This window comes from Doryrhamphus excisus, chromosome 19, assembly GCF_030265055.1.
Source record: "Doryrhamphus excisus isolate RoL2022-K1 chromosome 19, RoL_Dexc_1.0, whole genome shotgun sequence".
NCBI lineage: Eukaryota > Metazoa > Chordata > Actinopteri > Syngnathiformes > Syngnathidae > Doryrhamphus > Doryrhamphus excisus.
The window spans coordinates 8,366,820-8,392,562 of NC_080484.1; the positions used below are offsets into that span (position 1 = coordinate 8,366,820).

Here is a 25,743-nt window from a genome sequence, read left to right on the forward strand (position 1 = left end):
CAAAACAGGAAATGTACTCTAAATTATCATTGCCAATGGGTTGGCACCGAATCATGTGTATATTTAAATAATTCTTTTAGTTTTACTCTTTTAAGTTTATTTTCTTGGGAATTTTTGAACATTTCGTTGACATGGCGTGTTTCTTCCGACGAAGAATAGCAGAGCAGGTAATGTTTAAAAAGGAGGTGACACTCCGCTATTGCTAGGTTGGAAGCACGACTGTCCTCGGGGGGCAAGTGACCGGAAAATGGAAGTTTCTGTATAAACTGTCATGTAATTTATTGTTTTTGTTCTGTAGCTTGGCAGGACCACGCAGCAGTGTGAAGATGTATTCATACCAGCTTTGTCAGCTGTCCCAGTCTTCAAGAAACAGTTAAGTATCTTGTATCTTCACACCTTAAACTGACCCATTCATAAGATACTCAAACTGTTTCCTTTTCAGGCAGACTGCTGACTTTAGGCTGTCAATCAGTATGTTAAGAAATAATGGACTTTTACCATCCAGTGGAGACATCCAGGCACAAACGGAACACCTGGCCCATCAGGTATGATTTATTACTGTGGTTACAGCTCAAAAACGTCGGTGGTGGAATAAAAAGCTATTTTTGTTAAACATTTTCCCATAAAATAAGTTGATAATATATTTTTTGCTGCTTATTAAAGTCAGTTTTAAGTTTACTTATCTAAAAACCTACCTGGAATTGTGATGTTTTGTCTTCCAGCTAAAGCAAGATGGCGTGGTGGAAGAAATAGCTGCTGGATCTGCCGTAATTAACTTCAGAATAAACAGCAAACTTCTTGCCCAGGTTGTTGATATTCTTTTAAAAAAATATGAACGTTTTTCTTTAATCTGACTGTTTTTGTGTTGTAGAAAATCCTGGAACCTTTTGCAACGGGGGAGAACAACAAATTTGGGCTTAATAGTGAACTTTTAAAGTCCCTAAAGCGAGGAATAACAGTAGTGGAGTATAGGTATGTTTGTGTATGGTCTTCTAGCTTGTCTAATGGGTGATGCTGTGTATTTATTTATATCTCGTAGCTCCCCAAATATTGCAAAAAAGTTCCATGCTGGACACTTACGATCTACCATTATAGGTGAGTTCATGTTGTTGTGGCATAAAGAGAAACCCACAAAGGATGACGTCAATTCCTTTTGCAGGCAACTTTATTGCCAACCTGAAGCAATGTCTTGGAAACAAAGTTATCCGGATGAACTACCTTGGAGACTGGGGCATGCAGTTTGGTGAGGCATTATTGGAAGTATCTTATTCATATATTATACAACAATATTCCTTTTCCTCATATTTCAGGTCTGCTGGGTGTTGGTTTCAATCAGTTTGGCAGTCAGGAGCAGTTGAAGCAAAACCCGTTACAGCATTTGTTTGAGGTGAATATGCATGATTGAGTGACACGCTGACCTACTTTGATCACATGACAGTCCAAATAGAGCTCTTCGTATGATGCAGTGAAGTACCCATCCATACATTTTCTACAGCTTGTCCTCAGCTGGAGCCTATCCCAGCTATCTCAAGGGGGAGAGGCGGGGTACACCCTGGACTGGTCACCAGCCAATCACAGGGCACATATAGACAAACAACCATTCACACTCAGAGTATGTGATATTTTCCTCATATTGTACTGAGTATGCAGACATGACAGTCGATTCCATATCCACTTCTATGGTTACTATCACTATTCCGCGGGAGGATGATAACAAAAACTAGCTAACTAATAATAATACAAATTATATATGACTATTGGGCTACGAGTGGTTAGCACGCAGGCCTCACAGCTAGGAGACCCAAGACCCGAGCCATCTCTGTGTGGGGGGACTCCGGTTTCCCCCACATTCCAAAAACATGCTAAGTTAATTGGCGACTTAATTGTTTGTCTATATGTGCCCTGTGATTGGCTGGCCACCAGTCCAAGGTGTACCTCGCCTCTCGCCTGAAGGCAGCTGGGATAGGCTCCAGCACCCCCCGTGACCCTCATGAGGATAAGCGGTAGAAAATGAATGAATGAATATAATAATATTTATCCATTCAACAGTATTATAAATGTAGTTTCAGTCTTTTTTAATATATTTTCCGAAGAAAAAAATTCCTGAATTTCCTAATCATATACAGGAAAGAGACTTAAAATGAAGCTGTCGTGAGCGTCTTTTCCGGCTGAGTGTATGTCAGCATGTCGTCAATAATAGAATGTTGCATTTATTATACACCCTGACTGTATAATGTTTTTGAAAATACGTGTGACATTATTCTTACTCATCTGTGAGTAAAATACATCAAAAGGTCGTACATGAGGCACTTTTAGTACCTCTCTGTGTCTATGGGGGGGTACGTGAGCTGGAAGGTGCTTGTCATTGCTGTCTTTCCACAGAGTGAAAGACGGGATTTTTCTTTTTGTGTGTGTGTGTGTGTGTGTGTGTGTGTGACGTCAGCAGTTGCTAGCAGATAGTCAAATGTATTCAATATATTTTTATGCTCTGGTGAATGAACCAAAGTGAATTATTCTCCTCTTTATTCTGTTAATGAGTAACACATATTTACATAAAACACACTCCAAAGGTGTGCGTGTGCTTCACTGGTACCTTCAAAGTGATTTTTTCCCCTCAATAGCTCAAATAAAGAGCATCGTCAGTCACCATAGCAAATGAATTTGCTCAAGTTGTTTGTCAGGTTTATGTCAAGGTGAACCAGGAAGCGGAACACAACGAGGACATGAGGCTGGCGGCCAGAGACTTCTTCCGACAGCTGGAACAGCATCAGAATCAGGCTGTGTCGCTATGGCAACAGTTCAGGGACATCACGGTGAGGGAGTATCGGCACGTTTACAAGGTAGGTTCGCCACGTCACCGCTGTAAAAACCACCGATATGTGGACTTTATATTGGCATCATATGCTTGGCTGTTAGCGTTTAGGGGTCCACTTTGACGTCTACTCCGGGGAGTCTTTTCACCAAGAGAGGGTCCAAGAGGTGGTCCAGCAGCTGCAAGAGCAAGGCCTGTTGAAGACCACCGAGTATGTGTTGGCTTATTGCACACAGAGAACAACCGCAAAACAACCACAATGGAGTCATATAGAAGTTGTCTTCTCAGGAAGGGGACCGGCGTTGTGGATCTGTCAGCAGCTGGAGACATGAGCACCTTCTCTACTGTGCTCCGCAGTGATGGGACAAGTCTCTACATCACCAGGTTGGTACCGCTTTTAGGAAGCTTTAATTCCACTTCAAATCTTTAAACCACAGCTGCAAAAAATGTTGTCTTTTGCGTTGTTTTGGTTTCAGGGACATTGCGGCTGCCATTGATCGGAGTGAAAAATACCATTTTGATGAGATGATTTATGTGGTAAGATCATTTTTTGTGGAAGATTTGGACTCCCACTACATGTTATTTCAGCACACATTTTAACTAACAACAACGCTACCCCCATTTGAAATGACAAATTCTTCATTCCTAATATAAAACGTCTTTTATTTCCAGGTACGTTTTTGCACAAATACAATAGAAGTTTGGTTTTCATCCTTAATTTGTTCCAAAATGTCAGACCAAAATTCTAAATCAAATTACTCTTTCCAGACACCCCAAAATATTAACAAAAATAATATTATTCATTCATTTTCTACCGCTTATCCTCACAAGGGTCGCAGGGATGCTGGAGCCTATCCCAGCTGTCTTCGGGTGAGAGGCGGGGTACACCCTGGACTGGTCGCCAGCCAATCACAAAGCACATATAGACAAACAACCATTCACACTCACATTCATACCTATGGACAATTTGGAGTCGCCAATTAACCTAGCATGTTTTTGGAATGTGGGAGGAAACCGGAGTACCCGGAGAAAACCCACGTAGAGATGGCCAAGGGTGGAATAGAACTCGGGTCTCCTAGCCATGAGGCCTGCGTTCTAACCACTCGTCCGCCGTGCAATTATAGTTTCACATGCCGAAAAATAATGACCAATGAATGGAACTATTTGTTGATGCAGATTTTCCCTCCATCCTGGTGAGATGGAATTTAATATGGAAGCACTGGCCCATGCAGCTTTCTTTGGCCCCATGGTGGGTTATATTGCTGTCGCACTCGATAAAAAAAGCAACATGTAGGGTACAGGGCAAAGAGGCTAGTTTCTTTCTTGTGTGTGTTTGTGACAGCAAGAAAAGCTCTCGCTCTGTTGCATGTATAACGCGTTCTACATTCTATCTGGGTCAATATTGAGCCATTTTAACAGTGGACATTGGTCTAGTGGCCTTTTTCTGTTTGCGTCTGTTTGTTTGCTCCAACAAAAGTATCTACCCACAGTTTAAAAGCCATTGGAGTGGAAGACTTGATGCAAACACGTTTGACGAGCGAGCAGCTAGTTGATATTTTTCTAATGCTCATACATGAACTGGAACACACCTACTGTACAGTACTTTGTTGTACCAACTTCACATGCTTTTGTCTGTTTTTTTTAAAGACGGATAAAAGTCAAACAAATCACTTCCACCAGTTGTTCCAGATTCTGCAGGCTATGGGACATTCCTGGGCTGACAGGTACAAAGGCTATAGTTCTACTCGCACCAGGTCATTCCTGTATCACAGTATTTGTGGAGTATGCTTGTTGTTGTTGTTGTTGTTGCAGGTGTCATCACGTGAGCTTTGGCCTAGTGCAGGGCATGAAGACCAGAAGTGGGGAGGTGGTCTTCTTGGAGGATGTGCTGGCCGAGGCCGGTGCCAGGATGCTGCACAATATGAAGGAGTCAAAAAGTAAAACCTGCTTCACGGGCGACACCAGACTTTTCATTAGATGTCATTAAACACATTACGCATACTGAACATTTTTCACAACATATGAGATATAATATTACTATTGGTGTCACGAGATCAAGAATCTTATTGCTGTCTCCTGTTTTACATCCTGCAGCGACAAAAGAAATGGACGACCCCGAAGACACAGCACAGAAAGTGGGAATCAGTGCACTCATAGTCCAGGTGAATTCCAGTATAAGAGTGGAGCCTTCTGTGTGGGGAGAAATGACATTTGGTTGTTGTCGTTGTTAGGATTTTAAAGGCCCCCTTCAGTCGGACTACAAGTTTGACTGGGACAAGATGCTCCAGGCTCAAGGTGACACGGGTGTTTTTCTCCAATACACGCACGCTCGGATCTGCAGGTGTGTTATTATGGGATATCGATAGGAATATCGATGGAGCATTTATTATTTTATTATCAGAATTCATTTTTTCTGGAAGCAGCTTCTTCATGATTGTTATTTTTAACGCAGTTTAATTCGGGCCAACGACAACATCGACACAGCTACGTTCAATCCATCGCTTCTGACTGAGCAGTCAAGCATCGCCATCCTTCAACACCTCCTCCGGTAAGTTTAAAAAGAGAGATGTCATGTCCGTGGCACGTTCTAAAAATATATTTAACAAGAAAACTCCAATTTAAAAAAAATAAATAAATAAAATCTGCAATTTTAATAAAAATGTCAAATTGACAGGAAATAACAGACAAAGTCATACTTTTACAAGAACAACGGCATATTAGGAAAAATAACGTAATTTTAGTAGCCGATAGTTGAAGTATTGTTTTTTTTTTTTAAGTTGTGATTATTAAGAAAAAAATAAACTTTCCAAAAAATGGAAATTTTGGAAAATTAGGTTTAAAAAAATTATATTACATGAATAAAGTAAAGATTTTTAAAAACAAAAAACAGCTGCAAAAGTCTATTAAGACAACAAAATAATCTAAAGACAAAAAAATAAATTCCTATGATGAGGAAAAATTTAATTTTAAAGAAAAAATACAATATTTTGAAGCCTTATGAAAAGACAAAATAAAGTTGTGGTTTTTTTTAGGTTGGGTGAAAAAGTTATAAAATGGGAATGAAGTAAAAATATGACAGTAAAGTAACTAAAAACAAATCTATTAAAAAAGGTGGGGTGGCGCAAATTGCCCTTTGACCAATCTTATTATTATTATTATCTTATTTAATATTTTTTTCCTCAAAATATATATAACTTAGCATATTTCCATGGGTTGGTTCACACACATTTTGTCAGTATGTGTTTGGACCCCACCCTCATTTTATCAACTGCAAAACTAACCACTGTCTTTGTCTCAACACAGCTATGACGAGGTCTTGTACCAGTCGGCCCAGGATCTGCAACCCAAACACCTGCTCAACTTCCTGTTGAAGCTGTGGTAAGGAACAGGATGTGTGATGTTCACTGACTGTATGCCATGGAGCCAATACTCCAGTGTGCATATGCTAAAGAGGCATGGCCCTTCTTGCAGCCACCTGATCGCCTCAGCACACAGAGAGCTGCCAGTCAAAGGGAGTCCTCAGGAAGTTGCACAGGTAAAACATTGTGTCTGTCATAATGATAAAAGATAATAATAATAGACCCTTGGCCGTCACCATTTTGTTACTATGAGGCTGGGATCTGTAGAGCTTCCCATCTTCAGGTCCAACAATCACTGTACAGTACACCTCATTAGCTTCAACAACCAAGTGAACTTTTGTCATTTTCTGAACACTAACAGGCAAGGCTACGACTTTTCAGAGGGTCCTGCTCTGTTCTGGCCAATGGGATGAGGATTCTTGGCATCACACCAGTTGACAAAATGTAAATATGAATAGAATTATCTAATTAGTAAATAAAATAATACAAAAGTGTAATTTGTAATTGGCTGGTTTTGAGCTGGTAAGACAAATCAACAACCGGTCACACTGGTTCTACTGGTTTGGCCGACTTCTCAGTCCTCCAGTTACCTCGTTCCTTCCCTATTCCCATACATTCTTGTCATTAGAATCAATTCTGTGGCAGCTTTTTTTGTAAATGCATGCGTTTCCGTTCAGTTTTAATTTTTAAAAAAATGCTGTGACACAAGACCACAGAAGAGATATTTACAATTGTATCGATATTTACAATCCTACAAGTATGAAAAGCATCACACATTGTCAAGTCTTCATTTATAGTCAATAGCATAAAAGAATCTGGGCAGACTGACGAGGTAAAAGTCAGCTCCTAACAATAATATAAATTATTCCACTGCTATTTGAGGACCCTCAAACCCTTTCTTAAACCCATGATCACTGATTTCTATGGACGGGTAGTAGAATATTTGACCCATTAATCTAGTTTAAAAAAAAAAAAAGATTGTCATTGTAGTTGTTGGTCCTTATTGTGTCTTAACGCTTCAACAGTGAGCTTTCCATAGAAATGATCAGTGTCACAACTTCAGTCTGCTTGTCACAAGTTCAGGCCATATCCACACGGATAATTTCATAAATGCACATTTGCCCCCAAATTGGAGTGGGGTGAAATGCGGCAAGCGTCACAAAAAAAATATTGGTGTGGACATAACCTTGAATCAGTCTTCATGATTCCAAAGTGAAAGACTCAGTGCTTACTCTGGTTGCATCTGCCTGTGCAGTGCTACAGTGCTACAGTGCTTCATTTTCCAGTTAGACTTCTTGCTTTACTGCTGCCTGTTTGCAGTGAAATCCTAACATGCTGTGGCTCTTCCCTCCAGTTTAAACTCGCACTGCCCCTGTAAGAGCAGGTGAAGGCATCAAAATACCAGTCATGTTTGTATTCATATCAGCTGTGTCTTCAAATCATCTTGATTTTAACAAAATGTGCATTAACTGGAGCGAAAAAAAAAGTAGCAAAAAGGTAAACGAAGAAAAAAATCTCTCTACTCAGTCCAGGTGGGTTCGTTGTCCTCAATGGATCTCACACAGTAATCAGTTTCTGTTTGAACTCCTTGTCACCGTCTTCCCGAGTCAGCTTGCTTACGTCCTGCTTTGGAAGGCCGTACAGATAGATGGACACACACACCAAGATGGCTCCAGACGCAAACGTGGTCGCTGCGATAGAAGTAACAGAAACAAGTTGATTAACTTTCATTCATTCATTCATTTTCTACCGCTTATCCTCGAGGGTCGCGGGGGTGCTGGAGCCTATCCCAGCTGTCTTCGGGCGAGAGGCGGGGTACACCCTGGACTGGTGGCCAGCCAATCACAGGGCACATATAGACAAACAACCATTCACACTCACATTCATACCTATGGACAAATTGGAGTCGCTAATTAACCTAGCATGTTTTTGGAATGTGGGAGGAAACCGGAGTACCTGGAGAAAACCCACGCATGCACGGGGAGAAAAATGCAAACTCCCATGCAAATGTAACCCAGGTCTTTGCAATCGCCCGACAGTGTGGCCTACATGCTAACCACTCGTCCACTGTGCGGCCACTCTCCCAAATCAAAAATTATTTTAAAAATGTTACAGTATGAGTTTTCACAGTTAGTAAAGCCAATCTTTTCTTATTGCAACTAATGAACTGGTATATCGAAGGCAATTACACAGGCTGTGATAGTAGTAAAGTACTATTCCATAGTAAAGGTTGTTTCATTAAGGGTACTGTCGGTGCCGGTCCGACTACACTAACCTCTCACTCACTCACTCACTCACTCACTCATCACAATACACACAATGCATCAGATTAACTTACTTATGTGCAATCCAAACAAGACTACGGACGCCACAGTGGAGAGAACTATGGCAGCCGCAGCAGAGAAGCCCTTCATGATGTTGTCTGTGTATTTCACCACCACAGACGTGTACAGACCTCCCACGCTGGCGAGGACTGGCAGCACACAAAAGAGGGAGAGTGTCACAGACGTCAAGCATAGCAAAGAGTGCAAACAAAGCTTTCGGCTATTGTACTCACATATGACAAACAATACCCAGGGCGTGTAACCGAAGAAGAAGCCTTTCTCTAAGACCTTCTCGCCGTCGGTCAAGAGCACGCCCATCAGGGTGATCGCAATGCCTGATAGGTACATCTGGATGTTTCTCACCCACAAGGATGTGTCAGAACTCTTCAGGACCTTCTCAAAGTACACACCTAAAGTACAGGGGCATAGTAAGAACCAAAGCAAACTCCTCAGGTTGAATCAGTGAGTGATGACTACCTGCAAACCCAGAGCAAAGGACGGCAACAGTAATGGCCATGAACCCAAGAGAAGGGTTTTGCTCAATCTGGACACACAAAAGAAAAAAATGATTGACACAAATGAGAACAGGTTGCTATGGTGACATTTAGAGCCGTACTGGGACTTTGGTGGCATCTGCAGGCTTCCACTGCACAAGTATGACCCCTCCACAGAGCATAAAGATGGAGAACCACTGCAACTTGCTGAGAGAACGCCTCAGCATTATGACCATGCACAGCGCTGTGCACGGGATCTTCAGCTGATATGTCACCTACACAGAAAAGAAAATAGGACAGTCCAGTGAAATAACAACAGTTAAACTGAGCATTAATGCATACAGGAAGTGCTGCGCTTGATACCTGATAAACTGCAGCATCCAGATTACTCAATGCCAGAAAGGCCATGTTGTTCTGGATGGCGTACACGACCGAGGGGATGCTCAATTTCAGCAGCTCTCTTGGGTTGCAGAACACATGCTCCTTGATGGTGCTTGCCATCTTCTTTGGACTACCTGATTCTCTGGTCATGCAAACAAGTTATTCCAGTGAGAAGGGGACAGTTTAAGATCTGCAACTGAAATTGCCACATTTATGGTTTCACTATAATCCGGATTTTTCAAAAGTGTATTAAGAAATCATGCCGTTTTGTGTTTGAATGCTGATTCTTAGTCAAAACAAGTGATACATATTTTTGGTCTTAACCCCGGGCTCACACTGAATCCGTTGCGACCGCCGGAAGCATTCCGCAAGATTGAAATCCCTGTTGTAGGCTCACACTAGCTCAGTGCGGTGTAGCTCCACCTCCGGCGGCCGTATGGCACGAAGGAAAGAGTCCGTTTGGGGCCTAACTTTTTTTTTTTTCCAGACGCCGGAGCACTCTCTGGTCAAGCTGAGGAAACCCACAGCTTGACCAGAGCTAGCTGCCGGAGTCGGGGTGAGCCAGGGGTTAGACTTTAAGCATAAAAATGAACTAAAACATAAATATAAGGCATTCAGAAGGTGCATTCAAATACTTTTGTAGTATGCTACACTGGTTAGTAGGGTTGGGCGTCGTTTGAATATGAGCGATTCTGATTCCTAACGATTCTCGAGTCTGATTCTTTTCAGAGGGAGGGTCATAGAAAGTTCTTGGATGAAATGTCTTTTTTTTTTTTTTAAATAATATGACCCTTTTATGAATGAATTCCTCCCAGGGCTATTAATAGCCATTATGAACTATCAACCATTGAACATGAACATAAATATTTATAAGACTCTTAATATAGGAAAAAACTGTGGCACATATCCTGTTCATGTGTTGGAGTGTCTTATGATGCAGAATAGATAAAGTAACTTAACCATGTTAGTTAACTACGTTAATGTTAACTGCGTGTAGTTGGCCAATCACCGAACATAGGCACCGGAAGTTAAAAAAATGAATGGTTCGATGGAATCGAATGTCAGAACCGGTTCCCAACCCTACTTGTGGGCATGTTTCAGTTATGTTACTGTAAAGTTCAGAGAGACAAGCATGAATACGACACATTTCTAACAAAAAACACGGACAAAAGCTTTAAAAAAAAACACATTTCAAGACAAACCTTAGTGTAATGAGAAAACAACTACCATTCCAAAAGTTTCTCATAATTTGTCATGGTACTGTATGTGGAGACTTACTTCGCCAGCATTCCAGTGCTGAGTATTAATTTCATGACCTCGGTGATGCACACGGCCGTGGTGGAGAAGTACAGATCCCCGGATGGCAAGGTCCTTGTGTACCGTAGAGTCACTGTGTATGTGGCGGCCACCAGTGTCATCACCGTCAGGCAGTACAGTTTGAACACCAGACTCACGTTCTCTAAAGGCGGGAATATAAACAATTATCTAGCTGATAACCACGCAGATATTGAAAAATATGTGAATACTTAAATAGATACAATTACATGTAGTTAACTACTTGTATGTTGCTGTGTCTAACACGGCGACAGCTACCATTAGCCGGCTAGCTAATTGACCAGCAAAAATAAAATAAAATAAAAACACTCACCGCCACTCATTGTTGCAAAGTTGTGTGGTAGTCCGCGTCACAGAAGAGTTGTTTCTTCTTCCCACTTTACATGCCATTAACACGGACACGCTAGTGGGAAAGCGCCGGTTTGAAGAAGGGTGTTGCTCGACCAGCGTCAAGCCCCCTTGACTACTCTTGTACTTCCTACATGTCCCATGATGCAGCTGGGCTCCGTAGACTAGGGTATGTTTGTTTTGTTAAACTTGAGCTACCGGTTCCTTGTTGTACCCTGCTTTTTTGTTGGTTATACGCCTACAAAAATCACACCGCTTGGCAACTCCCTACCAAAACTGAAGAATACCAGTTTGAACGCACGGACGATTTTTTAAAAGTTTCTTTTTAAAGGTTTCACACAAACAGAGAAACGGGAGGGGTGAAGCTTCATGACGCTTTGGGGTTTTCCTTCCAATTGTACCGGAACAGATTCGGCGCTTTGATGCGTCAATGAACTGTAACATTAGCGACATCTAGTGGATGAGTCTGTCCATCTACAGTCAGAGCAAAAACGATTAGACTTTGTTTTAGTTTCTTGTTCATTTTAATGCCTTGTACAATTAAAGGTACAGTTGTTTGAACAAATAGACCGACTACAAACAAAAATAGCTCATAAGAGTAAATATTTTTTGGAAATACAATGTAATAGTTATTCATGTAAGAATATAAATGATTTTGGCAAAATCACGAAAACCATGGAAGTTGCTAGATCTCATCTCTCAAATTAAACTCTTTTGAGCTATTTATGTTATTGTATTTGTAGAATGCTTTAGAAATTAAAGACTACAAATGCATTTCATTCTTTTATTGACAACAGTAATACAGTAATTATTTTTCATTAAATGAGGTATAACATGCACAATCTGCACTTGAGTATGCATTTATTCAAATACTACCATTACATTGAGCAACTGTCAAACTCAAATCAAGAGCTAAAATGTATTGGGTGAGAAACCTTTGCAAAAAAAAAATACTCTGGATCGTCATCTTATCAAAGTGGAAATGAAGATATAAAAAAACCCATGAACAATAGTTTACTGTATGACATTTATGTAGGAAAAATAAATAGTTTCAACCCTCACTTCACGCTGAAGGAATGTTGTGCAAAATGACCTTCACCTCACTTCATCAGACTGAACAGTCCAAACTGCCCCAAGCATGTATGCACGAGTGCACCAGGACATATCACTGTTTCTTGAATCCACCCAGCCCCCCCGATTATATCACACCTTGAACATCAAAGCCTGTTGAACACAATGAAATTCAAGCCAGTTTAAAGAGAAATTGAAGCAATGTTGTAAATTACTCTTCTTGTTAAACCCCCCCCTGCTCCCCAAAACTGTGATATATTATTTTGGCATCGTTGGGACTCTTCCTATATATGCAAGTCAGTGCACTGCTGTTTGAGGCGAAGCTGTAGTATGCACAGACTTTAGCAACTGTAACGCTAACCCGTGTGACTTTTCAAGAGTTATCCGTGGGAACGTGCACGAAACCCTCGCTCTCCCTCACCAGGGCCCTCTCCAGGATGACCCGGCCCTCCTTGTAGCGCTGGCTTTCCTCTGTGGCAAACTCGTACATCCAACCCAGCTTGCTGTTGCAGTTCTTGCAGCTGACATCCCGTACCATGTGTCTTCCGGTCAGCATGACCCGGTCTTGAACCTCGCTGTGCTGTAGATTGACAACCTGGATGGAAAGACAGAACATTTCCAACCTTTATTGGTGTATTAAAATGGCTGTAAAATGCCTGAACTATTGTGTGAAATATCAAGGAATGTTAATATTTAGTGTAAAAATGCCAGGGAACCTTTTAAGCAGGGTATTATGTAGGCTAACTATGAGGTAGGTATAATACAGCCGCAAATGGCACCTGTAAAAATATTATGCTTTAAAACACGGCTCACTCCTCCCCCCTCTATACGCTCCTGCTAGCTTGACGTTCTGCCATTTCCAGAGTCCAGTCCTGAACTCTCTCTCGCTTCAATGGCCATTGATCACTCACGATGTACAGCACACAACTATGGAACATTCAAGGACTGCTGAATAATGTGCGAAATGTCAACAATCAACCAAAAACACGATCAGTGATGCATAAAGATGTCAAAATTGTGGGCTTTTCTAACAGTGGCACAGGTACAAAGTACACTTTACCTGTGTAATCATGTATTTACAAATGACTACCGACTTAGGGTGAATGAACCACTGTTTGTTCATGGCTGTAGTGCAAGCATGTACTGTACCTTGTTGAAGAGGAAAGCCCGGCCAGTAGCTCCAGTGAAGCGTGTGGAGATCAGCTCTGCTCTGTTGGTCAGAATAGTGTCACAGTTGGCACAGGAGAAGAGGCGAGTGCCACCAATGTGATCCAAGAAGATTCGGCCCATATTGCTATCTGTGGATGACAAACCAGATTGGCATGATAATGATGCTACACATGGCGTCTACTCCATCTCCACACATTTGGGAAAAACATAGGAATGGATGTTAAAGGTGTTCATATCATACAGAGCATGTATGCATTAACATGATTCAAAAGTAGCTGTGTTGCCCTTAAGGCAATTTTCTGAATAAATAAGTTAAAGGGCTTAAATAAACTATATAAAAACATGTATATTAAAAATATATATGTATATATAAATATGTATATATTTGTAAAATTAAAAGTAATTAGAAGTTGTTTAAATAAGTAATTCATGGTTTATGCATATATATGTAAAAATGTTATCGCTAAAATGTACTTCCGATTTCCGAAGATGCGCTTCCGGTGTACTTCCGGATCTCGCCAGATGGAAAATATCGCTGTTCGAGACTGCAAGATAATGTATTTGATACCATCCACGTTGAATTATCACACAGGAATGCCTTTTCACCACAAATACATATAAAGGAAGGCAATTAAACGCTACAGTTGAACCCGAGGGTCTTCATTTGTGGTTTAGCTCGAGCTAAACTACAGTAGCTACAGTAGCTGCTTTTGCAACAAAAAGGCACTGTATATGTCTAATTAGTTATACTATATACATTGTGCTATCACTTTTTAGCAAACAACACAAATATAATAATATTAAATATACACTATAATGCTGTTTATTGTCCCAGTTAATGACGCACAGTTTAATGTATGCAGGAAAAGGCGCTCTAATCTACCAAACAACGACAGTGGGAAGAAGAGTCAGTCTATCCTACCTTATCGTATCGATATGTCTGTGTAAATCCTTGTGTCGATGCAAGATAACGAAGAAGTGATAAATGTTGGCAATTAGACAGGTTCGAAACCTGTCTATAATGTAACAAATGCCGTTTTCTCCTTTATGGACTATGTCAACAAAGACGACGTCGACGGGAAAGGCAGTCACACAAGGACGTTTGTTGACAACATGCAGACCACACTAGCTAATACGTCCGGCCTTTTCAGAGTAAAACAAAAGGGGGACGAAATGACGCTTTGCTTGGTTCCACATCCGTAAAATTGCGCGTTTAGTTTAAATTTACACATTTAAATTGATTCAAAATGAGAATGTATCAACACACCTTCATTTATAAAGTGTATATTTTTATTCACATCGTTTGTGGTTTTATTTTGAACTCTATTTTATTCGAACAGTGCCTTTATTTGAACACAAGGGGCAGCAGTGAGCACAGCCAATGGCTATAGCATATGATAAGCAGAGGAATTACAAATGTTGGTATCTCAAATGTTGGGCCCATACTGTTTAGCTGAAAACATTTCAAAATGATTGAATGATTTTGCCCATTGTTGGTCACAGTTACAATCAGAAACAAACAGCAGACATCAATTATTATTATTTGTGAACATTTTCTGTAATAGAATAAATCAATGTATTGTATTACATACAATTGTCGGTGAAAAATTGTACGGAGGTAGGAATAAATGTGTTTTCCACCCGCTCTTATAGAATGTAGGGCTTAGATGAGCATACTTTATATCAAGTAGACTGATTTTTATTGAGAGGGCTCATATCCAGTTTTTGTCCTTGAGGGGAGATAACGGTGATACACCTCATACTCATATCTCCATGTCTGTAATCATGATTGAACATAGTTGAATTTTGTGTACATTTTAACTTTCTTGTGTGGCAGCCCGAGTTAAATGTTTCTTTGCACTTGGAAAGTGATATGAAAAGTATGAGTTCATTGCGTCAAACATGATAAAAAATACAGTCGCAGTATTTGTTTTCTTAGCCAGTGTGACCCGACCTTAGCCTTAACAGGAAAGATTGAAGATAAATCAATCTAATCAGTTCTGTACACTGTGATGACACTACAAAGATGAGCTGATTATCTTCTAGCAGCATTTCAATAACACATGACACAAATGCACTAACCTCTGGTACTCACATTGTTTTGAATATTGCAGTCGTTGAGAGCGTCTGACGCCGATTGTAAACGTACAGCACATGAAGTGAAAGTCTGGCCTAATCACATCCGGCGACTTCAGTTCATTTGGCACGAGTGGGAATAATAAAGATAGTGCTTTTGTCACTTTAGCCCCATGTCATGATGTGAGGGGATGATCAAACTGGCCTGATTCCCGTCCAACGGGTCATGTGGATACACTGTAATTTGGCTGCATAATTAATATTTGACTGCATATTGTTAGATTCCACAAAGTCAACAAGCCACTTCTTGGTTAGGCCCACCCCTTGGACATATTTATGATACCGATGCGGTTATTGACTAGCCCACTGATAATGACACAGGCTCACAAACCCTACCGCGTTGACACAGCGATCCCAGGCTTGGACAACTTCAGAGGGTCAAGATACATGAGGATTAATTTAGTGAAAAGATCAAACAAAATCAAACAAACAAAGATGCTGTTTCTGGTCACTTTCCCAATATTCTTTTGGACATCAGGTTATTTGTTTTTTTAGTTACATTATTTGAGCTTTCCAATATAGACGATTTTATCCACGCGATGTGAGGTTTGAGTGTTGATGTCGGATTTTCTCTGCTGCTTTTCAGTTACTGGGCTGCCTTGTGATCAGATGCTCCACTCTCAGTCACCCCCTCTGAATGGTATGTCTTGGAGCACATTATACATGCAATACACTGCTTTTTATGGGCTTTTTTATGTTTAAGGCAACATTTTGTCATTTCTGGATGTAATACAAAGAAGTTAAATAAAACTAGAATAAAGTAAAACCACTCCTTTGTCATCACGATGGTTTTCATTCCAACTTTTGATATTTGAGACAGTTTGGCACATTGACCTCCAAATGGTATCACTCTTTTGGGCATTCAACTTTTTTGTATATTGGTGTTGGTTTTGTCCAGTAAACGGTGTCAAGCCTGCAGATGTGGCGGTTTTAGCCTCTATTGGACTACACATGCACAGGTGAGCTTTATTCAGTCGTCATTTCTTGTCAGACACTTTGAAAATACTTAGCATTTTCTTTTCCCTGCAGCAGCGAGTTGTCCACTGTGGCGTCAAGACTCCAAGGTGATATTTTTAACATTTATATATTTATTTAAACCATTTTATGTTCACCGGGTCCATAGACGACATATTATTATCAAGACTTCATTTCGTTTTATGATAGCTTTTGTTTAGTTTTGCATTATAATATCATACAGTTTGAACTAAAAAGCTTAAAGGGGACCTATTTTGCTAATTTTTCAACCCTTTGTATTGAGTTTTGGTCTCCTGTAGAGCAGTCACACACAGAAATCTAGATCTTTTAATTTTAATTTATTCCACCCACGCTCCGCCTCCAGACATGCCCACTCCTTGCTGTGATTGGTCACACGCCCAATTTGACCAGTTGAGAACCACTTATATACAATATTTTTACAGTTAAATTGAGTCAATTACTTACAGTAATGCATTAGGTACCTGGTTATTCAAGTTGTTGTCCCTCCATCAGAGCTGATGAGCATGTTCAATCCCACATTGATGAGTTCCTACTCAGGAGAGACATACAGTAATGCCCCTCATTACGGCGTACACAGGTAAATATATGGCTAACAATTCTTAAGTCACATTTTTAGCTAACACGTTCTGCTTGTAGCACACTTCTGGAGCAGGTAAAAGAGGTATCGAGCCACATCCAGAGCAGTCAGGTATGTACAATAAGTGCTCTGGTCAATTCATACATCAATTCACGCTCTGTTTCAATGGTCAAAATGATCATATTATATCTAATATTCTCTATATTTCAGCATTCTTGGAAGCTGGTGGTTGTTTTTGTTCAAATGGATCAGATGTGTGCATGTGACAATCAGAAGGTAAACAGTCCACACCAGACGAGTGTCTCTTGTGTATGAAGTATGATCACATGACGTGTTTACTCTATAGTAAACACGTACATAGTACTGTTTATAAAAATTATGGCAGTATATTTAAAATTTGAGTCCAGAGGAGAAACCACATTAACATTATTAGAGCCCTCTAGATATGAAATAACATCCCTACAGTCAGGGGGGGGGGGGGGGGGGGGGGGCAGAAAGTGATGTCGGGGTTTCAGAGTTCCAACAACAGTAGCTCATGTCATGGATTATTGTGCCCGTTGTGATATCAAAGGCTTGTTGTTACTGCGATCAGGTCTGGTGCTTGTGTGTCTCACTTGAACACCAGTGTAGAACGCAACATACCATCACAACGAATGTCTTCTCAATGCCATATATTTGAGTTGCCATTTCTATGCTTGAAAATGATTAAGTGAGAGATATGGCAAATTCAATTCTACATAATGGCCAGATGTTCCAATATTTTTGTCCATATCAGGTATTTCCAATCTGTCTTTTTACAGAGACTTTGTGCAAACCGTGCCATAAAACCTGTAGCACTGATCCTGATTGTGCTGACTCTTGACAGATAAAGAAAAGGTTCACGTTGGCTTTGTTCTTGCACTTTCAGTCTGTTATCAGATCAACCGTCAGGGAGGTGGATGCTGCCCTCCAGTTGCTGCATGCTCAGGTTTTGAAAATAATTTTCAATCAGTGTTGATATCTATTTGGTATCTGACTGATATCTGTGTCCATTTGTGCTGCAGCTAAAGCGGACCATTGTCAGCATTGCATTATGGGATGGAGAGCTTGATACGTTGCAGAGCAAGTACTGACTTGTTATTTAATATTCAACATACATGATTAGGCTATAAATGATGATTTATAGGTTCATATACTCACATTTGATGAGTGGGTGTGTTTTTTTCTTCACAGATCTTGTCCATGTTTGGAACTAAATCAACAGGGGGAGGTTAGAATTCAGAAAGCCATGCTGACCGCTGGTCTGCAGGTTTGTTGCTATTCTTCATTTAGTACAGGGGTCTCAAACACGCGGCCCGTGGGCCAAATGTGGCCCGCAGGACACTAGTTTGTGTCAGGCGTGACGCCTGTGTCAGGCATCACCAGTTCCATCCCGCCTGCACACGCTTCTTCACCTCCTTTTCACAATCTCCATTGTCCTGAACTGTTGACCCCAAGTACTTCTCCACCATCTCTCCATCTCTTCTCCATGTAACCTCACTCTTCCTTCTCCCTCTCATTCACACACATATACTCCGTCTTGCTGCGGCTAATCTTCGTTCCTCTCCTTTCCAGGGCAAACCGCCATTCTTTTAGCTTCTACTATAGTCATAATTAGGAGAAAAAATGTACAATAAGAAAGTGGAAATTGTAGGAATATTCTGACAAGGAAAATAAGTTGCAAATATCAAGAATAAACTTGTATTATGAGGGGGGAAAAATGTCATTTAAGCAGCATACAATTCCAATTTTACAGAAAAAATACAATGAAAACAAAAAACAAAGTTGTAATTATTTGAAAATTAAATTGGGAATAAGTTATATTTTGGGAATTAAGTCAAAATATTATAGAAATAAAAATGAGAATTTATCCAGATTATTTCAGAAGAGACTTGGCAAATGGGGGAAATAAATGAGCAAAGTTCATACCAACAATCCGCTTTTCCTCCCTATATCACAAAGCTGAACGTCTTAACATATCTGCATGTGGAAAATGTATGGACACCCCTGGTCTAACAACACAATTCAGACGATTCAAACCGCTTAACTAGCGAGGTTGATTTTCCCTTCTGACATGATGCCATTGAGCAGGCGTCTTTGGATGAGCTCCTGGTCAAGAAGCGCTGGTACAGTGACAGGGATGACTTCACGGTCATACTGCAGGATAAACCTCTCATCGCACAACTCACGTCTACTCATGTGAGTCAGCACACAGCTTCCTTTGAGACATCAACACATTTTGTGCTCATATTTTGTGCTCAAAAATGACTATATCGAAACTGAGCTGTACAATGTGGTTGGTGTCCTCTGTCCAGATTGGGAGGTCTCTCTCTGGGTCCGAAGCGTCACATGAAATTGATAAACTGACAGTGCAGTTGTGGACAAACCTGGTGAGGACAAATGTCTTTTTTTTTTTTTTGTCTTCCGATTTGATTTCTTTACACACACCGAGTCATTGTTGTCTGGAATATGTCTTTCAGTTGCAGCCTACAAGTGGCAACCGCAACACAGACGACAATGGAGACGTCATCACATTGCAATGCCCGACTGTGGTGAGTGCCTATACACTCTAAAAAGTAATTCAGAGTATCTGTTGACACCACTTGATTTTATACATGAATGCAATGTAAAAAATGTCATTAATTGATTTAGATAAACTTTCTAAGTTGCTAACTTTATTTTTTAAGTTATGTTCAAATAATAATGTTGGCTATTACATGAACTTAATTTAGAATGTCATATACACTCAAATTTTATTGTTGGTAAGCTTAAAACAAAATTCAGGTTGCCATGACTTAATAAAATTAGCTTGGTAACATAATATATACACACACACACACACACACACACACATATAGTGTATATATATATATATATATATATATATATATATATATATATATATATATATATTAAGTTACTGCTACTTAAAAAGTTGTGTGCATTGTTATTATAATTAAGTAGACAACAAATTAAACTACTTTGAATAAAATGATTAAGTCAGTTGACTTAACATATTTCTTTGAGTTACGAACTTAAAAACTTGTCCTTATGACAACAATTATTCAGTAAGCATTACTTGAAATAAGCTTTGAGTGAAGAGGAAAAGCTAATTTGTGCAATGCAATATTGTTTGTTGGTTCAAAGCAATTTCAAATTAAGTTGTCATAACTAAGAAAGACTAATGGAAACTGTTGCGTTGATTTTTTTTGTTGAGGCTAAACGTTTATTTTTTGAGTGTAGTGTGTTTATACTATACTAGTATTATAATAATTGCTTGCATTTATGTAGCACCTTTGTTTAATACAGAGCAAAATTAATGGACAATTCTACTTTTACCTAAAATACCTGTCAACCCCTCTCCCCTTTTAAGTACTTAAAAGCCAACTAACTGTCCTTTCAACCCTTCAAAGGACCGTCCCTTTGTAAGGACGGAGTGGAACTCCCCTACAAATCACACCAGCAGTGCCTCTCCTCTCTTCCACCCAGTGAGTGAGAGTCTGAGTGACTTGAAGCCAAAATGAGACCTGTTGCAGCATTGTGCGCATCTTATTTAGTCCTGAGTGTGGCTGTGCTGTGTGTGTCTGCTCAGACGACCGGCACACAGCTACACTGTGACCATGTCAGCCCCTCCGACTCCATACCCACTTCAGGTAAGTGAATGCAGCGTATTTTGTTAGCGAAATTGAAGATAACAAAATAAGGATTTTATATTTTGTAAGATATGCTAAGATGTTGTGTGTATTTCTCATCTACCAGCATCAACTTAGCTGTTTGTTTGTTTTGTTTTTTTTAAAATTTACTTTCTTTTTAAATATTTGTGCATTTTCTTCTCATCAAATTATGACCTTATTCCCGTATTATAACTAATTGTCCAACCAAATTTTTCTGTTTTGTTTTTGTTACTCATGAATTGCAACTTTTAAAAATTGCATATAAAATTGTGACATTAATTCTCAGTTTTTATTACAATTTTCAACCTAGTTCATCTTCTTGTAATTTTTCTTCTGGTAATTTTGACTTTTATTCCCATAATATTTGGACTTTACTGTTGTAACATAACTTTTTCCACAAACTCATTACAATTTTGTTTGGTTTGTTTCCATATGACTACTTGAACGTCTCTTTTCTTGAATATTCCAACTCTATGCTACTAAAATGATGTCATTTTTCTTCATAATAACTGTTTTCTCTAGTATTTTGACTTTATTCTTTTAAACACACTCCTGATTTTTCCATGTTTTCTTGTGAAATGATGATGATAATGTCATGGGCTAATAAAAAAAAACTGTTGGCCGCAAATGTCCACATGTTGGCCATCTCTGATATGTTAATTAGATGCAAACAAATCCCATATATGCTGTCTTGTTGTTACTTTGATGTTTTTTTTTTCAGTGCATGAACTCAGACCAGGAGATATCAGAGTGGTTGCTGCCGTGGGAGACTCTCTAACGGTCAGTAAAGGTGATCATAAAGGGACTGCATAACTCCTACATAACTACACTTACGTTGGTGGTCTGTTTTCAGGCAGGAAACGGCATCGCATCGAGCCCAACCAACATTCTGGATGTCTTGACTCAGTACAGAGGTTTATCATGGAGGTAGGTGCCTAAAACTTTGCTTGGCTCAACACATTTTATCCTCTTTTGGCCGCAAATGTAACTTCTTACGTCTTAATCTCGTCTAGTATTGGCGGCGATGGAAACCTCACAAATATAACAACTCTGCCCAGTGAGTCGTTTTGGACATTTATTAGATTTCGGAAAAAAATACACAGTGTATGAATTCCTTGTTTTGAATGTCATCATAGATATCTTGAAGCATTTTAATCCCAATGTGACGGGCTACTCTGTTGGAAAGGGGAAACAGCACACACATCAGGCTTTTCTCAACCAGGCTGTTGCCGGAGCAACAAGCCAGTAAGTCCTTTCCGATACTCATGTGATTGATTGCTCTTATTATCATGCACTACGAAGACAGCTGGGATAGGCTCCAATGCGCCCATGACCCCCATGAGGATAAGCTATACAAAATGAATGAATGAATGTGTGTGTTTAAATAGGGACCTGCCAACTCAAGTGCGCACCCTGGTGGCCAGGATGAAGAATGACTCTGTGAGTACGCCATCCCGCACTCAAACCAAACATTCTTAGTCTGTTAATAAAATATTCTTGAAATGGAAAAAAAAATTAAGAAATTGTTGATAGGAATAAGGAAGTTTTTTTCTTGTTTTGGATGAAAATGAGAAACCTTTGAAGTGAAGGATTGCGCCCAGTCGGCTCTTTGAAGTGAACAAGCTGACATTTTTTTCCCCCATCTATTTTTTCTTAAAGTCGCATGATATGATTATGGTTTTTTTTTCAAAATAATTTAAAAGTTCAGAATGTATTTGAATGAAATTTTCAAGAATGGTCGGAAATGGGGCCTGGAACAACTGATAAAATTTTGGGGGTGAGGTTGTTTTTTCTGTGTTCAAAATAACTTAAAATTCAAAATGTATTTGGATGAAATTTTCAGAAATTGTCAGAAATGGGATCTGGAACAACTGACTACATTTTTTGGGGGTGATAGGGATCACCGTCTATATCCAGGACTTTTTGTAACGGATTCAAAGGATTCTTTTAACATTGTGAGTGTCAGGATTCACGCTACTTGGTCTGCTTTAATGTGGACGAAGATGAAAAACTCCCATCACTGAATGGACAATGAATACTCCAACGGTATTCTTCTTTCATGCAGAGGATCAACTTTGAGTCGGACTGGAAGGTGATCACTGTCTTTATAGGTGGAAATGACATCTGTGAACACTGCTACAATTCTGTGAGTGCCGACTGGCAAATATGACCTATAAGGAGCCAAAAGGAACATTTCCATATTTCATTCTTTTCTCCTGTATAGCTACAGTACTCTGTGGAGAATTATGTGAAAAGGATCAAAGAAGGTCTGGATTATCTACACAAAGAGGTAAAGCAAACACAGCGGGACCGTTTCTGTCTCGGTGTACTAGCATGGTTGTGTGTTTACAAAGGCGGTGCTCATCTCTGCTAGGTACCCCGAGCTCTGGTCAACTTGGTAGAACCCATCCACATCACGCCTCTGAGAGAAATGCACACAGACGCTTCACTGAAATGCCCAACCTGGCTGGTTGAGTGAGTACACAAAGTTAAAGAAACAGTATGTAAAAGTGGACTTCAAAGTAATAGTATCAGGAAGAATTCCTGCAAAAAATGAGAATAGTCCCGCTACTTGTTGCTAACCTGTCTCTGAATTTGAGACTGACTTGGTGGTTTTTGGACTAAAGTTAGCACCTAGCAAAAAAAAGTAACAAAAGTGGTAGTACTTCACACGTCAATGTAGGCTCCAATATAATTTTGTCTTACTAATTCAACGTTATCTCACCTTTTCTAGGATTTTGTGTGCATGTGTTGTCTTACCAATGCCCTCGTCTACAGCTGTGGAAAAGCTGGAGGATTTCAACAAGAAATACCAGGTAATACAGACTGGGAAGTACACAACAGAGGTAAATTGCGGCCCTGGGGGCCATTTACAGCTTTCTACTGCACATTTGAAAAATATAATTTAACAAGAAAAATTAGAAAAATCAGTAATTTTACAAGAATGGAGTCAAAATGCATAGTTTTATGAGAATAATGTCCCAATATTATGAGGAAAAATTTAATTTTAGTAGAAACAAAACAATGAATAAAGTTCTAATTTTGGAATATTAGGTTGTGGAAAAGGTTATGAGAATAACGTCAAAAGTATGCCAAGAAAATTTTTAATAAAAAAGTTAAAATAGTTAAATTTTTTTTAAAACAGCTGCAATTTTATGAGAACAAAGTCAAGTCATATACTCACAAGATAAGGGTAGTAATTTGACAAGAAACTTGTAATATTATGAGGAAAGATGGCATTTTAGTAGCGTTTAAATATTAAAGAAAAATAATGTTTTTTTTGTCGTTTGAGAACCAAGCAAAAGAAAATAAAGCTGTAATTTTTTGAATGATAGGTTGGGTAAAATGTAATATAATGGAAATTAAGTGAATATATTATTGGAATGAAGTCATATTATTACAAAGATTTAGAAAATAAAAATACAGCAAAAAAGAGCAAAAACAGAAGTTCATACTAATACTCTTTTTTTATGTGGATTACAGAGGTGCAGTTTTTTTTATATGTATAGACTGTGTATATGTAACTCGTTAGTGTAACTACATGTTTTGCTTTTTTCCAAAATACTCCCTTGGTATAGAAGTTACAAAGAGATGTCATCAAGGGCGTCACTAGGTTCTGAGGACTGGGCGGGGCTTAGCCCCCTGGAGATGCACAGGATATGAATGAATGTAGTACACATTCAAAAAAATCCCAAAAAACAAATAATGAACAAGAACCTGCTTTTCCCCTTTATTACACGAAGCCCCCCTAAAATAGGCCTAATGACGCCACTGGATGTCACTAAATAACGGCTATATGTCCTCTCTCGTCCAGCTGGTACTGAGTGAACTTGTCGAGTCAAACCGTTACGACACTCGCCCGGACTTCACTGTAGTCATCCAGCCTTTTTTAAGAGAGGTCATCGTTCCCAGACTACCGGTCAGTAACAGTACATACATGTTTAAATATGGCTTATGTGTACAATATTTCACGGTCAGGACCCACTGTTCAAATACAGGATGGCCGCCCTGATCGTTCATTCTTCAGTGCCGACTGTTTTCACCTGAGTCAGAGGGCCCAGACTCAGATGGCTCGCTCCCTGTGGAACAACATGGTAGGGACCAATACCCTTTTTCATCCCTTTTCAGCTGACTTGAGTTTGTTTATGTGCATTTCCACTACACTACAATTCAGTAGCACATGTTTTCCAGCTGGAACCTCTGGGAAATAAGACAACCATCCAGGATTTTTCCACAGATATTGAGCTGAAATGTCCGAGCAAGGTAAGACAGTCTCTCGAATGAAGGTTAATGACTTCTTTTGATACAGTGCCAATGTGTGATGTTCAATTAATTATTTTTCCCACTTTGTTTACAGACTTCACCATACATCCGGACATATCGCAACAGCAATTACACATATGTCGGTCCTTCACCAACACCAGCACCAAATACAGTAAGAATCATATACTATATTATAGTATACATCGTAGAGTCCTCATAAAGGGATAGTTCAGATTTTTTCACATAAAGTTGTATGACATCCCCATCAGCATCACCCTCTGTGGAACACACATGTAAACAAAATAGCCACAAATAATCCACAAAGTCAAAGCCCACAAACGCAATGGCTCCTCATGCCAGTTATTAATCATAATCACTTTGCAAACTGTAAAGAAGCCACCATGTCACATGTGTCATAGGAGTGCAGGCCTACACTAATTTCAAGTGCAATAGTGATGGTTTGGCAGTGGGAGTGACCAGGATGGATAGGATCAGGAAGGAGTACATCAGAGGGACATAGCACGTTAGAGGCCTTGGAGATAAAGTCAAGCCTTGGAGGGGTCAGACTGAGATAGTTGGGACATGTCCAGAGGAGCGATAGTGAATATATTGGTAGAAGGATGCTGCCAGGTAGGAGGCATAGAGGAAGACCAAAGAGGAGCTTTATGGATGTACTGAAGGAGGAGATGAGAGAGACAGATGCAGAAGACAGTGTTGGATGGAGGAGATTGATTTGCTGTGACGACCCTCTGAAGGGAAAAGCCCAAAGAGAAAGACGATATAGT

At 39.7% G+C, this 25,743-nt stretch overlaps 4 protein-coding genes across 5 annotated transcripts in view; 2 read left to right on the plus strand and 2 right to left on the minus strand.

The window, feature by feature from the left end:
• rars2 (arginyl-tRNA synthetase 2, mitochondrial) lies at positions 1-16,050 on the plus strand. Of its 2 annotated transcripts, none has more exons than XM_058056926.1 (21): positions 1-167; positions 299-372; positions 443-545; positions 723-806; positions 872-972; positions 1,040-1,095; positions 1,160-1,243; positions 1,311-1,387; positions 2,682-2,840; positions 2,917-3,023; positions 3,101-3,196; positions 3,289-3,349; positions 4,460-4,536; positions 4,625-4,749; positions 4,907-4,974; positions 5,044-5,153; positions 5,265-5,360; positions 6,116-6,190; positions 6,284-6,347; positions 6,533-6,615; positions 16,017-16,050. In XM_058056926.1, the coding sequence occupies exons 1-21, from the start codon at positions 132-134 to the stop codon at positions 16,033-16,035; spliced, it is 1,755 nt and encodes a 584-aa protein (XP_057912909.1). In that variant the 5' UTR covers positions 1-131; the 3' UTR covers positions 16,036-16,050. The 2 variants fall into 2 exon arrangements, with proteins under 2 accessions (XP_057912909.1, XP_057912910.1); XM_058056927.1 differs by having other exon boundaries at positions 107-167; positions 447-545.
• Positions 5,690-11,199, minus strand: slc35a1 (solute carrier family 35 member A1). The gene is made up of 8 exons (XM_058056931.1): positions 11,019-11,199; positions 10,649-10,829; positions 9,353-9,512; positions 9,112-9,264; positions 8,973-9,039; positions 8,729-8,905; positions 8,510-8,644; positions 5,690-7,862 (listed from the first exon to the last, which is right to left on the minus strand). Exons 1-8 carry the CDS (start codon positions 11,026-11,028, stop codon positions 7,729-7,731), a joined length of 1,017 nt encoding a protein of 338 aa, XP_057912914.1. The 5' UTR covers positions 11,029-11,199; the 3' UTR covers positions 5,690-7,728.
• Positions 11,584-14,412, minus strand: LOC131107175 (protein yippee-like 5). The gene is made up of 3 exons (XM_058056934.1): positions 14,217-14,412; positions 13,274-13,422; positions 11,584-12,719 (listed from the first exon to the last, which is right to left on the minus strand). Exons 2-3 carry the CDS (start codon positions 13,412-13,414, stop codon positions 12,498-12,500), a joined length of 363 nt encoding a protein of 120 aa, XP_057912917.1. The 5' UTR covers positions 13,415-13,422; positions 14,217-14,412; the 3' UTR covers positions 11,584-12,497.
• Positions 16,017-25,743, plus strand: part of LOC131107522 (phospholipase B1, membrane-associated-like) — a 15,094-nt gene continuing 5,367 nt past the window's right edge. Inside the window, exons 1-27 of the mRNA XM_058057632.1 lie at positions 16,017-16,070; positions 16,329-16,389; positions 16,460-16,494; positions 16,919-17,003; positions 17,063-17,114; positions 17,214-17,279; positions 17,911-17,970; positions 18,047-18,108; positions 18,216-18,291; positions 19,113-19,210; positions 19,306-19,411; positions 19,502-19,573; positions 20,435-20,509; positions 20,614-20,674; positions 21,417-21,475; positions 21,549-21,622; positions 21,709-21,752; positions 21,832-21,940; positions 22,084-22,135; positions 22,761-22,841; positions 22,920-22,985; positions 23,070-23,170; positions 23,430-23,511; positions 24,510-24,614; positions 24,694-24,789; positions 24,887-24,958; positions 25,053-25,130. Coding sequence (XP_057913615.1) covers positions 16,040-16,070; positions 16,329-16,389; positions 16,460-16,494; positions 16,919-17,003; positions 17,063-17,114; positions 17,214-17,279; positions 17,911-17,970; positions 18,047-18,108; positions 18,216-18,291; positions 19,113-19,210; positions 19,306-19,411; positions 19,502-19,573; positions 20,435-20,509; positions 20,614-20,674; positions 21,417-21,475; positions 21,549-21,622; positions 21,709-21,752; positions 21,832-21,940; positions 22,084-22,135; positions 22,761-22,841; positions 22,920-22,985; positions 23,070-23,170; positions 23,430-23,511; positions 24,510-24,614; positions 24,694-24,789; positions 24,887-24,958; positions 25,053-25,130 — 1,959 coding nt within the window. The 5' untranslated portion in view covers positions 16,017-16,039. The remainder of the gene's footprint in view (positions 16,071-16,328; positions 16,390-16,459; positions 16,495-16,918; positions 17,004-17,062; positions 17,115-17,213; positions 17,280-17,910; positions 17,971-18,046; positions 18,109-18,215; positions 18,292-19,112; positions 19,211-19,305; positions 19,412-19,501; positions 19,574-20,434; positions 20,510-20,613; positions 20,675-21,416; positions 21,476-21,548; positions 21,623-21,708; positions 21,753-21,831; positions 21,941-22,083; positions 22,136-22,760; positions 22,842-22,919; positions 22,986-23,069; positions 23,171-23,429; positions 23,512-24,509; positions 24,615-24,693; positions 24,790-24,886; positions 24,959-25,052; positions 25,131-25,743) is intronic.

Coding starts and splice junctions, on each gene's coding strand:
- rars2 (XM_058056926.1), top strand. CDS start 132: ATGGCGTGTTTCTTCCGACGAAGAATAGCAGAGCAG. Junction 2,841..2,916: donor AGTATCGGCACGTTTACAAG/GTAGGTTCGCCA, acceptor CTTGGCTGTTAG/CGTTTAGGGGTCCACTTTGA. Junction 3,024..3,100: donor GGCCTGTTGAAGACCACCGA/GTATGTGTTGGC, acceptor TTGTCTTCTCAG/GAAGGGGACCGGCGTTGTGG.
- slc35a1 (XM_058056931.1), bottom strand. Junction 8,645..8,728: donor CTGGGTATTGTTTGTCATAT/GTGAGTACAATA, acceptor GTGTGCTGCCAG/TCCTCGCCAGCGTGGGAGGT. Junction 7,863..8,509: donor CTTGTTTGGATTGCACATAA/GTAAGTTAATCT, acceptor CTTCTATCGCAG/CGACCACGTTTGCGTCTGGA.
- LOC131107175 (XM_058056934.1), bottom strand. CDS start 13,414: ATGGGCCGAATCTTCTTGGATCACATTGGTGGCACTCGCCTCTTCTCC. Junction 12,720..13,273: donor GGGCTTTCCTCTTCAACAAG/GTACAGTACATG, acceptor CTTTCCATCCAG/GTTGTCAATCTACAGCACAG.